The sequence below is a fragment of the Rhagoletis pomonella genome, unplaced genomic scaffold (genome assembly GCF_013731165.1).
Source record: "Rhagoletis pomonella isolate Grant_MI unplaced genomic scaffold, Rhpom_1.0 Rhpom_scaffold_00010, whole genome shotgun sequence".
NCBI classification, from domain to species: domain Eukaryota; kingdom Metazoa; phylum Arthropoda; class Insecta; order Diptera; family Tephritidae; genus Rhagoletis; species Rhagoletis pomonella.
In genome coordinates, this window is record NW_023458564.1 from 1,605,508 (window position 1) to 1,617,655 (window position 12,148).

General features: G+C 37.6%; 2 protein-coding genes across 2 annotated transcripts; both read left to right on the forward strand.

The window, feature by feature from the left end:
- The first annotated feature begins 660 nt into the window (after window positions 1–660).
- LOC118746393 lies at window positions 661–3,693 on the forward strand. The gene is made up of 3 exons (XM_036480252.1): window positions 661–819; window positions 3,122–3,465; window positions 3,540–3,693. Exons 1-3 carry the CDS (start codon window positions 661–663, stop codon window positions 3,673–3,675), a joined length of 639 nt encoding a protein of 212 aa, XP_036336145.1. The 3' UTR covers window positions 3,676–3,693.
- A 2,739-nt stretch (window positions 3,694–6,432) lies between these two features.
- On the forward strand, window positions 6,433–9,367 carry LOC118746473. Its single transcript, XM_036480321.1, has 3 exons — window positions 6,433–6,588; window positions 8,797–9,158; window positions 9,232–9,367. The coding sequence occupies exons 1-3, from the start codon at window positions 6,433–6,435 to the stop codon at window positions 9,365–9,367; spliced, it is 654 nt and encodes a 217-aa protein (XP_036336214.1).
- Window positions 9,368–12,148: the final 2,781 nt, after the last annotated feature.

Genomic DNA, 12,148 nt, shown 5'->3' on the forward strand with positions numbered 1-12,148 from the left:
CCAAGTGAGAAAAGGTGAAATAAGTACTATATGTACACCGTATGTGTTGCCGCCAGGAAGTGAAGAGGAAAAAGTTCATCAAATTTATTTCATTTAGCGATTAACCGTGCTATGAGAGAATTTCAAGACCTTCTTCACGGACATAATACTTCCGTTAGGTTATTTAAAGCGGCAAATGACCACCAAACCATAATCTTAACAGATGAATGTGCCAATCAAAATCGTAAACGTGAATTGTTGGTGAAAATGTTGAACCAAAAAGTTTCAATAAAAAAAATTAATTTTGGGCGGGACGAAGTTAGCCGGATCTGCTAGTTATAAAATAAAAATTAAACGAAAAACCTTCTTCATGAGAAGTTGATTCTTCGCCGCGGCGAGCTGATTTTAAATTTTTGCACTTTTAAATTTTATGATTTATTTTTACCTACAAACTTTAAATCGTTCACTGTGCAGCGATCATATTCTCCGTTAACTTTAACAGTATGTTACAGTTCCTCATGGCTACTTCATTATTTTGTATTAAGCTACGAATTCTTGTTTGCGGGTTGGCGACCGGCTTGACATCTCTATTTCTCAATTCATTGCGACTCAGTTAAAAAGTGTGGTTCTCATTTCGGTTCGATCGGAAAAGTCTTTGATTATTTTTATTTTTTTTTTGATATGTATTTTATATCATTTATCGTTGGCGCTGTTTTAATTTACTCTCAAACGTCTCACGCCAGATTAAATCCAATTCAATTCAATGCAAATTTAACAGATTTTATGAAATTGCAGCGCCAAAAGCGCGGTTTGATTTTTAATGGAAACGGACAAATTAAGGTGATTGAATATAAAAAATAAATCGTCAGGTTGTTATATAATTGTAGTCTTCGGAAGTTAAGTCCTACGTTTTCGATTTCAAAGGACTTACTGAACATGAGCGCTTAGTTTTTTGTGTAGTTTGGTAGAACGTTTAAAAAATTTAATATTTCGAATTCTTCGAGACAAATGCAGACATGCGAACGCAGCATTGTTTTTAGTGCTATTCTTCGGTTGACAATTTTTCTACAGTTGTTATCCTTTTGTCTGTGCTGTGTTACAATAAAGTGAAGGAAATAACAGACGACTTATGCATAATGATTTATGTACATACTTATATACTATATCGTCGTTTAAAGTACAAAACCACGTATCAAGAAAATGCAAAACCTCGTATGTGAGGTTGCCGAGATTTTGTAGGAGAAAGCTAGTCCTATTTAAGAAACGTTTCTCTTTTATCACTAGTTATCTGTTCTTCTTATATCTATTTAATTATAAATGGATAAGGGCTTGATGCCAAGAGCTTCCGATGAGCAAATATCTTTTTTGGCACAAATATCAGTTACGAGGTTTTGCAGAACGACGATATGCGGTTTTATACTCTTTTCTGTGTCAACTGGAAATCCAAAGTGAAGAAAAGTGCTTCGGCATCAGGTATTTCCATCGCAGGAAAGGCCTTCCTTTGTATCAGACTCGTAAATATTCCGCAGAGTATTTCTCTTGAACACTCCAATAGCTGCGACATGAGATGTTTTCTTTGTCAATGCTTCTTCGCCGTAAAGTATAATGGGTCTCCGCACACTGGACTGCTCAGTCCGTCTAAAACCGGTTTTGTGTGGATATGAGGGGGAAGAGAGTTCGAGTTTACCTCTCTCATTTCAGTCCGCGAAAATCGCGGATTGACGGTGGACTGACACGCACACATAGACAACATGTTTTCTATTTCGTTTTGTTTGCATGTGTCACATGCACTAACCCAATCATGCGTAGCTCATGTATATAAAACTGAACCCTGTTTTCGTCCGACTGCTCAGTCCAGTGTGCGTTCGAGTGGTGGACTGCTCAGTCCGACCGAGCAGGCTAGTGTGCTCAGGCCCAATTTGTGTGCGGCCGGTGTTGTCATTTTGGTGCTAGATTTAGCTCTTCTTATTTTAAATTGCCCCAGAAATTTGCTATTAGCCCCTAGCTCTTTTGTTTACCTTTTAAATTTGAAACAGCCCCTTAAGGATCCAAAAACCTTAACTGAATTTTTAACATTAAATTTTAACATTTTTGCTGTTTGTATGAAAAACACATTTTCACTTTTTCTGGAGTTTTTTTGGCAATAACTGCAAAAGACATAGAAAACAGGTTTTTCCCTATATCTCGAAAACGCTTCTTTGAGAAAGTAAATTAAACATTTTTTCACGTTTCATGTCCCTAATTAGTCTAAAAAAAAACACTTCTTAGCGAATTCATTTTTCGTGTAAACCAGTGTAATTAATGAACCCGTAATGTGTAAAATAAATAAAAAAATATTCAATCAATGAATAATGAAACTGGTTATTTACTTAGCTCTATCCTTTTTATTTTGCCCTTTCCAGCCCTTTTTCTGGAGATTCTTGCCCTAAATGGATATGTATTTCTGGCAACACTGTTAAAACACTTGTAAATTTTTTTATCTAAGTGGTTCAGTTCTGCGGCTCTTATTGTCCTTTCCAACATCAGCTTACAGAAATCACACGAAAGGGCGTCTCCCTGTCTGAAACCGAGTTCGGACATTGCGGAGTTAGCTCAATTTTCGACGAAAGTATGGTGTTAAGTGATACTCTTCTCGCAGATCTTTACTAAGACTAGAGTTTCTAGCTGAAAGTAATTTATTTTACGCATTAATACAGTTGTGCTACTTGATATTATCTACACTTAGAAAAGAGCTTAGTCACATAAATTATTTAAAAAAAATTAATCATAGTTACCAAATCTTGTGCTGAGACAAATATATGTATATGTACACATATGCATATATACACTTGTGGTAGTTTTGACTATGTTTCTTTTGATTATTTAATGTTTATATTTTTTTACAAAACTAACCAGCGCCCCATAAATCCACATATAACGCTACCTAAAGGTGAAAAGGTGCCAAGTCCACTTTTCTTCAAAATTTAGTTCTAGACGCAGAATGACAAATGCGGAACTACATCCATTTTTTGACTCTCCTAAATAATTACTAAAAACGGACTTGGCACTTCTAAGTACTTAGGTAGAATTTTTGCATCATTAAAATTGATATTGAAATTCGCTCGATTCTTTACAAGAAAAAATCACTCATTTTGTATTTCAGATTGATACCGGAGTAATAGCTGCCATAGATTTAGGTGATCCAATCCAATGGCGTTCCCTAGTTTCCATCAATAATCTTCAAGGTGGTTTCTACCCTCTACCCTCCGAGCCACTATATCCATGGGATAAATGGGAGGAAACATTCGCACGTTCGTTGAAAAATATGCACGCAGAAGCCGATTATAAAGCAGATGATTCACGAAAATTTGCCTATACAGTTTTGGAAGTATTAATGGAACGACAACATGGCAATGGACGCAAATGTTTGCTGCGCTCCATATGTAAGAACGCTCAAGTGGATGAACATGTGGGCATGTTTTCCGAGATATTAAATATTGTTTTAAGGTAAGCAGTGAAAAGGATGATACTTTGTAAAAATCCTTGTTTAATTTCTTAATTTTTTTAACTTTACTTTTTAGTCCGGGAAAAAATGACATCGACGTTCTCTACATGGAAGCATTTCGAGCTGGTAAATCAGGTGCTGATTGCGTACGCTTATACTCCGAGTGCCGAGTGGTTTCCAATTTTTTAGATCAATATTTGGATTATATATAATACAATCAAAACAATTAAGGTAGCTAAATAAACGTATACAAGCACCATCATTCATGTGTGTACTGGTGTTCACAAGAAATAACAGTTAGATTCTAAGGCACATTTCTAGAGAATTGCTTTTAACTTGGTGGTTGCATAAGTCTACATCAAAAGCTTTACTTCGTCAGTACTCACAGAATGGTGAAAAAACGCATTCTATTGATGAAAATTTTTTCATCTTTGAGGAATCGTTCGACAAACGGACCCATGAAATGTATTACCTGTCAAATCGATTTACATACTTCAAAATTCGTCCTAAAAGAAGAATACTCATCGCTCAACTTTTGTGCAGGTTTAGTATAAAATCACTGGACTCTGTTTCTGCTGAAGAGGAAAAGAAAATGGCGAATCGACCAAAGTTAGTAGGGTAAGCCAACAGGTACTGGTAGAAACCAACTTTAAGGGCAATTCTGATACCCTCGATGATTTCACTCTAACAGGCAGTCAGCCGTATTTCAAAGACCTAACAACCGCACCTAGATTGAAGTGAGTCTTGGGATCATTCGACACATCAAGTCATCAGTGCCAATAAATACCTTCCAGTGTTCTTCAAAGACTTTTTAAAATTTAATGACGTGTCAAAATGGAAAGAGTTTTGTGTATACTAAGCGCAGGTGAGGATACCTACTTGCACACCAAAGGCTACCAACCCATATATCTGTATCCGTTTAGTTAGACGTTTGAATGGAAAGCATCTTCTTCATCAAAGCGACTTTGGCCATCATTGCTGTTTTTGTGGTTTTTACGTGGCGGATCCCAAAAGCAGCGCACAACCCTTTGCAAAGTAGCAGTCTCTTATATTTCTAAATTATATCTTCGCTAAAATGCCGAATGGGATCTTAATTGCACAAATGGAGCATTTTCATAAATTATTGTGTAGAAATAAAAGATGCTGATGCTTTGCATTAATGTATTTCTGAACAGGGCGTTATTGGCTACAGTGGTGTCCGTTATGCTGGATCTAAAATTTCTAGAATTGTCGGTAAGTGATGACAACGATGCACTCAGTGATTTCAAGGAAAGCAAATAAAGAAACACCCAGAATCACATTAAAAAAAGTCGCTCGACAGAGAGTAACTTTGTCTGAAACCTCAACTGGTATCAAAGTCTCTCCTACTTCGGACGAAGCTGGTCGAATTGCTCTACGTCGGTTTTTACGTTGCCGCATTAGTTTAGCGTGGATAGAAAATTCAGATATCACAGCATGTAGACGCGGCTATCAAAGGGCCTTTCCTTAGAGTTAACGTGTGGTGGTACCAGACCTAATTAGTTCGTTGACGTTGGGCTTTAGCCTTTCACAATATATGGCTCCTCCGTTAATTGGCGCATTTCTATTACATTGGGCGAATGTGTGAACCTTATTAATTGAACGCCGCCGTACTTAAATAGCTCAGCTCATCGGACATCAGTTCCAGCAGCTTTTTTGTTTTTTAGATTTATATTCGCTTCTCGCGGTAGCCGGGCAGCAGTGATCGGACTTGAAAACAAATTTATGTGGTAGAATCTGGAAAAAAATGTGGTAGATTTAAAAAAAATGTGGTACATATCAGATTTTGGATCAAACTTTGCACAAAAATTAAAAAAATTCTGCAAGTTTTCACCATAATTGCGAACATTTTTATTAGAATCTAAAAAAAAAATTATTTTAGTATAATAAAGTGCAAGATTGAAGTAGCTAAAAATTGCGTTGAGTTTTGGCAGTTTTTTCCTTGGCAGTGTAAAGCAGTAGTGCCTTCCATATCAAGATATTTTTCGAACATATTTTGAAAGATTTCTGCAACTTTGTGCGATGTAGAGAACAAATGTGGCACGTTCCAAAAACCGCTACTTGGGATTTGCCGATTTTGACAATTCTCAAGTAAAAGTAAACAACGCTTTAGAAACTTTAGAAAAATTTTATATTGAGAACATTTACTATTTTACGGTTTATTTTATTCTCCCATTCTGCCTGTTTTTAGTGTCTCATAAAATCTTGAGTATACTTTGAGCCTTTCTAATAGCATGACTTTGCCGACTAAATATATGCTTTTACATAAAAGCCATAATTGCATATGTATGCGTTCCGAGTTTCTGATGAGATATTTCGATTCCTGCTAGATTTTTCTTCATTGCTTAAATATCCATCCGAGATATATAAGCATTCTTAAATCGATTTCTTTTATTATTCTTAACAACTTGTCTAATCTAAAGACATTAGTACACCGCTGACACAGCTCAAATTAGCGAGCAGTAGTGGGTTAATTTATATAAATTTCAATATGTATGCAACTAATAAGATCGCTAAGTAGAGGAAAATTCTATGGTAATATTCCAACAAAAAAGTCAATACGATACTTGTGGTCCGCTAACAGATTAAATCAATATTTTCTCAATTGCAAGCATTTTCGACAGTGGTATCGTAAGTATTTAGGTGACTTTTTCCATCATTCATATGGATCAATGCTATCAAAACTATAGACAGATATGTAAGTATCTACATAAGTATGTACATATGTGTTTAGTTAGACTGTGACTACATTAAAGTTTTGTTTGATGGCTCAATTCGTTTTGATGCGCCAGTTGTGATTAAATGTCTGAGTGGTTCGCATATACTTAGTTTTAATTTAATTCTTGCTCAAGAAGTTCGTTATATATACGCGTGTAACTAAAATGAAGTTAATGAAAGTTTTAATTTAATTCTTGCTCAATAAGTTCGTTATATATACGCGTGTAACTAAAATGAAGTTAATGAAAGTTCTATTGGCTTGTATAATACTTTGCTCATATGGGGTATATGCCAACACTCACAGTTTTAGTGCAGGAGCAAACTTAACCGATTTTAGGCATATGCGTAAAAAAAGGAGCTTGATATTCAATGGCAGTGGGCAAATCAAGGTGATTTTTGTTTTTGTGTGCTTTGTAAAGAGTGTAATAGAGTTATTTATGTCCAAATGCTGCTTTAATGAAGGTAACACTGATTTCGCAGTATGCAAGAAGGTGTCAAAAGATTAAAAAAATGCCATGCAGAAACAGATTTATTGGCTATCTTTATAAACGCAACGACATTGGTCCTATGCAGGAGATACGGAAACCAATCCATGTGGAACCTTGGACCACGGCAGAAAGAGAGGGAGCTTCGGTGAGATCACTCCGACTTAATGTGCTTAAGGGCTCCTTGAAGTCGGCAGTGTCTGTTCACCACGAGATGCGGCTGCAAAGGGGCTCGTTCTTGGAGCACGCGGCTCGCTATACGTTGCACTCGTACAATTATCTAGGTTCTGGTTGTGCGCTAGGTTTGGTACCTGCCTTTTAGAACATATTTCCAATGAAAGGAAAAATTAAGATTAGGATGTGACTACCTTCGTTTAATGACGAAAGGTTCGGTTTCGAAGGCACAAACATAGAATATCCAGAGCCTTAATGAGAAATGTGTCTATGCTCGGATGGTTGAAGTCCTCGGGAAATTTAAGGCTGACATCACCGCTATCAAAGAAATTCATTGTTCAGGGCAAGGCAAGAAATATGTTCGGCCTTGCGTTGTCTAATACAGTTGTCATGTAAATGAGTGCGAATTCGGTGTTGAATTTGTGGTGAGAGAGAGAATCCGCTGCCGAGTACCGTCGTTCACACTTGTGGACGGGTACCTAATCATCTCCCTAACAAAGCGAGATTCTTCAACATCTCGCTCAACTGCTCCCACGCCCCTACGGAAACTCCGAAGATTGAAGCGTCCGATAACAGACTGAAGCCACTCGACGCTCACATTTGCTCTCAAAGTGTACTCTTCAACAAATACACATATGCGAACAGTGTAACCATATTTATCGCTTATTACCTTACCGCTTCGAAGAATTTCTGTGAGCCTGAAAGGGGAACAATTTTTTCGATGAGCAATGTCACGTCGCTTGCGAAGGGAGAATATCGCAGACGATGGAACGATGAGCTGTATGAGCTTTACAACGACATAGCGTATAAAACTACAGTGGTTCCGCTAGCTTGGTCATGTCAATACGAATTTAAGTATTCAACGCGGAACCCGCTGGTAGTAAAGGAGGAAGAATGAGGCCGTCTTTGCAATGGAAAGACCAGTTGGAGAAGGAATTTTTCATGTCCAAATGGTGTAAGTTTGTACACAACACCTTTAAACATCTATGAATGCAGAAAGCGGCATATCTAAGAGCGCTCTGAGGCTTAAAATGCCCAACGAGCAGCGAACATTTGACAAAACCTAAGATTCCAGAATTTTTGAGCATAAGATCATGGAAACTCAGAAATCCACTATTTCGACAGAAGTGACTTGGGACTTAATATAGTTCTGAGCGATGACAAAGTCACGTGATTCCCAAGTGTCTTCAAAATGGACATTGGATCATGTGAAATGGCGGTGAACCTGGCCTTCGGTATGGAATGCTCCGCTAATATCAAGGCTCTTGAATTGATAGCGGCTCAACATGCGTTAAATAATGTGGAAGATCTCTACAAGAAAGTGGTTCTAAACAAATAGTCATCCTTACGATCTCCGTTTTCATGGGCAGTTAAAGCCGCTACAAATAATGGGTGCACTAATATGTAAACATGCATTCGATGATCGAAAAGAACTGAGTTGGCTTAAGCTCTCAAACTCGAAAGTTCAGGCTCTTAGCGGAGAACAATAGAATAGTAGAACACTGGCTACATGGCCGCCGAGTTCAAATACTTGCATAACAGTTTTTGTAGAAGAACTCCATTGCAAGTGTAAAACATAACTGGGGACCCCTGCCTTGAGAGCAAAGACAATTTAACGGACAACTCCTTGAAATCATCTATTAGGTTTCGCCAGAAAATCAGCATAGCTAAAATAAATGTAGGGTCAGTTCGCGGGAAACCCTTTCCTGGTCCTCACAATAGATCTCTACGTCCTCCGAGTGAACTCTAAAGCTAGAGTTGCTCGTCTAAGCTAACCTAACCTACCGGGGCACAAACAAGTATTCTCTTTTTCTTCTTATACGAGTACACACATGCTGAGCAAGTAAAATCTACACTAACAAACCGTTACATTCATTACTAAAATTCCAATTTCGTGATTAAATAAACTATATATAAACATACTCTTCTTCATTACAGTTAGCCATCGGACAATCGGGACAAGTGCGCTTAGCCGATCCGATCACGTGGCGTTCACTTGTTTGCTCATACACCCTACAGGGTGGCCATTACTCAATTCCCACTACGCCACTCTATCCGTGGGACAAGTGGGAGGACACTTTTGCGCGAAAAACCAGGCGTTTACATGATAATCCACCTGGATTTGGTAATTTCAGTTATGAGACAGACGATTCACGCCTGTTTGTATACACTGTGCTGGAAACTTTAATGAGTCAGCGTGGATTAAACGGTCATCAGTGTTTGTTGCGTTCCATATGCCAAAATGCGCAAGTAGATCAACATGTGGGCGTATTGTCGGAGGTGTTGGATGTGGTGTTGACGTAAGTATTCTTTATGCTTGATTATATTATTTAAGTAATTTACTAATGTGCACCACTTTTTCTCCTTCAATAGGCCCGGGCTAGAGGATTTGGATGAAAGCTATCGCATGGCGCGCGAAGCCGGTGCTGGTGGTGCAGATTGTTTGAAACTCTATGCCAAATGCCCGGAAGGCGTCAGTTTATTCGATAGCTATTTAGATTATATCTGACATAGTAGCAAGTCGGCAAGCTGTGGGCCTCTCCGACGTAAATCAAAATATTGTGAATGTATTTCAATATGCTCATAAATATGCATGCTTTTACAAATGAGAAACAAAGCAACAAATGTAAATATAAGAAAAAGATGTTGAAGCGCAAAATATGTTGTCAATCAGCTAATCAAGCGGAAGTGTTCGTGCGTCCATTCAAAATATTTTCATTTCCGCAAAAACATTAACATTTCCACTCATACAGCAACTCCGACACCGACAGCGAATACACTCACACGCGCACCCATTCCAAGGGTTGATGTGCCATTATCGTAGCTTCCTCCTTAGGCATGCTTGGGGTGTTGCATGTTTTTGTTTTGCTTTCGTACAAAACTTTACCTGCAGGCAGGCGCATTCCTTTGTTTCCAATATGCCGGTGTTCGTTGGTTGATGGCTGCTTAGCTGACTGGCTGCCTGCACGCAAAGCAGTAAGTAAATCACTCTGAAATCTACTTTAATATTATGCTGCAAGCGTGAAAGCGCGGTGGCAACACCCAGTTCGACATGCTATTCAACTGCGATGAATTTAGTTGTCAGAAATCATTTGGTATTCAAGTTGCATGCAACACGAGGCTATGTTGCGCGGTTACTCTCAGTAAAAGTATGGAGCGTAGACTAGTCAGCACTTCAGTATATACACATATGTTTGAGTTCATGTTGCTGTGTCTTCTGTTGAGTCAATCAGTTGTCAAGCATACATCACTTATACATACATATGTACATACATATTCACTCTTCAACCATCTAACAAAAATCAAGTAAATAAAGCACGGCGTTGGACGAAGTCAAGTGATGAGTACCGATTGAAATGGGTTGGGCGTGGATATTGAGTGATTTTAAGCTTGGGCACGTACAGTAGAGTAGCGGCAAAGTACCTATGTACATATACGGTATGACGATAGTCACAGAAACATCTTTGTAAGCAATCATCATTAGCTCATCAGGCACAGCGAAGGCATCATTATTATCGACATATCGATGTCAGTAAAAGAACTTTTGTGTAAAGAGGCAGTGAACAAGATTACCCATGAGACAAGGCAAAAGAAAACTTTTTGTTTGGAACTCAAAATGTTGAAGGTTATTGCTGGGCTTATTTAGATAAAAGTTATTCTGATAGACCAGATTTGGTGGTTAATTTATATAGATAAATATTTTCTATGATCTCCATACTGTGTAGACTATCTAAAGAAGTGGTCGGCAAGCCATAGCTCTGTGTGTTGCACACAGTGTGACAAGGTCCCGCAAAAAAAAGAAATGCTAAAACCCTTTTTGAAAAATTCCAGAAAATGCTAAACAATAATTTTAAAGGGCAATAAAATGTCAAGTATTTATTTCATATTATTTCAACCATTTTCACAGATTATTGTAACATTTTTTATCTTTATGCATATATACATATTTGCGTACTGCATATCAACGTCAGTATTTTAAGTAAAAAATACTCTTAAATATATGCCTTTATATGTACTTATTACAGATTGATATCAATATCGACTATGTCGTCCTTATATAGTAATCCTTACTTTAGTAAAATATCATTACCATACATTTGGTTATCACATTTTTAAAGAGATCATTTGGTAATTCAAAATCTTCGCAACATATCGAATACAAAGTCAAAAAATTAATAGAGGAAGCTAATTTTTGCCATTGTAATGTCTCTATTCTGTGTCAATGACAAATTCTTGTCGCAGTTTTTTACGGAAAATTAAATAAAAAAGTTAAAATTTGTCAGCTACAAAAGTTTTGCCACTCATACAGAATTGGTGTAATTTCGTCGATTGCAAATTTTCGCTTCCTCTCTATAATAATAATAACATAATAACAATAATAATAATAATAATAATAATAATAGATTGGCGCTTACACATATGTTAGTGTTTGGCCGAGCTTCTCCTCCGATTTGTGGCGTGCGCCTTGATGTTGCCACACGAAGAGGAGGGACCTACAGTTTTACGCCGACTCCGAATGGCGATTGTATTTTTATGAGAGGCTGTTTTTCATGGCAGAAATACAGTCGGAGGTTTGCCATTGCCTGCCGAGGGACGACCGCTGTTAAGAAGAAACCTTTTCACTAATTTTTTTTGCGATGTTGCTTTGACCAAGGCTTGAACCCAGGCGCTGCGAAGTGGAAGCGCACACTGCTTACCACTACACCACAGCGGCCTCCTCATAAAGCAATCAAATAACTTAGGTGCTTTTAGTGAAAAGGATGATGCCATACACTGAGAAAAGAGTTTAGTCAACTAAATATGTTCCTCCCAACAAATGATTTGGTAATAGTTACATTAATCGGTTACAATAAATACATTTTTGAGAGAAATATATGTATTAAGCTGAGTCTTTTCTCAGTGTAGTGAAATCCATCGTGTATGTACATTGTACAACATATATGTACACAGGGCCGGCGGAAGACGTGGGTATGGTGGGTACTACCCACTTGAAATTTTTAAAGGTGGGTAATTTCTTAGAAGAAAAATAAGTCCAATTGAAAGAGTATTTCGGAAGATAGGTATATTATCAATTTTTGGACAGGTTATCTGCTCCCTGACAAGTAAATTTGATACTGGGTCCGCAACGTTTTATAAAACTTTAGAAAAGTTCATTCTTGGTGAGACAGTAGATTTGAGGAGAATGTCACATTTTATAATGGTGATTTTGATGAATGCCGACTCAATATCGATAAAGATATATGTATCTCTGTACATAATGAGTCGCACAGAGCAAAATCCAGGATCTGTG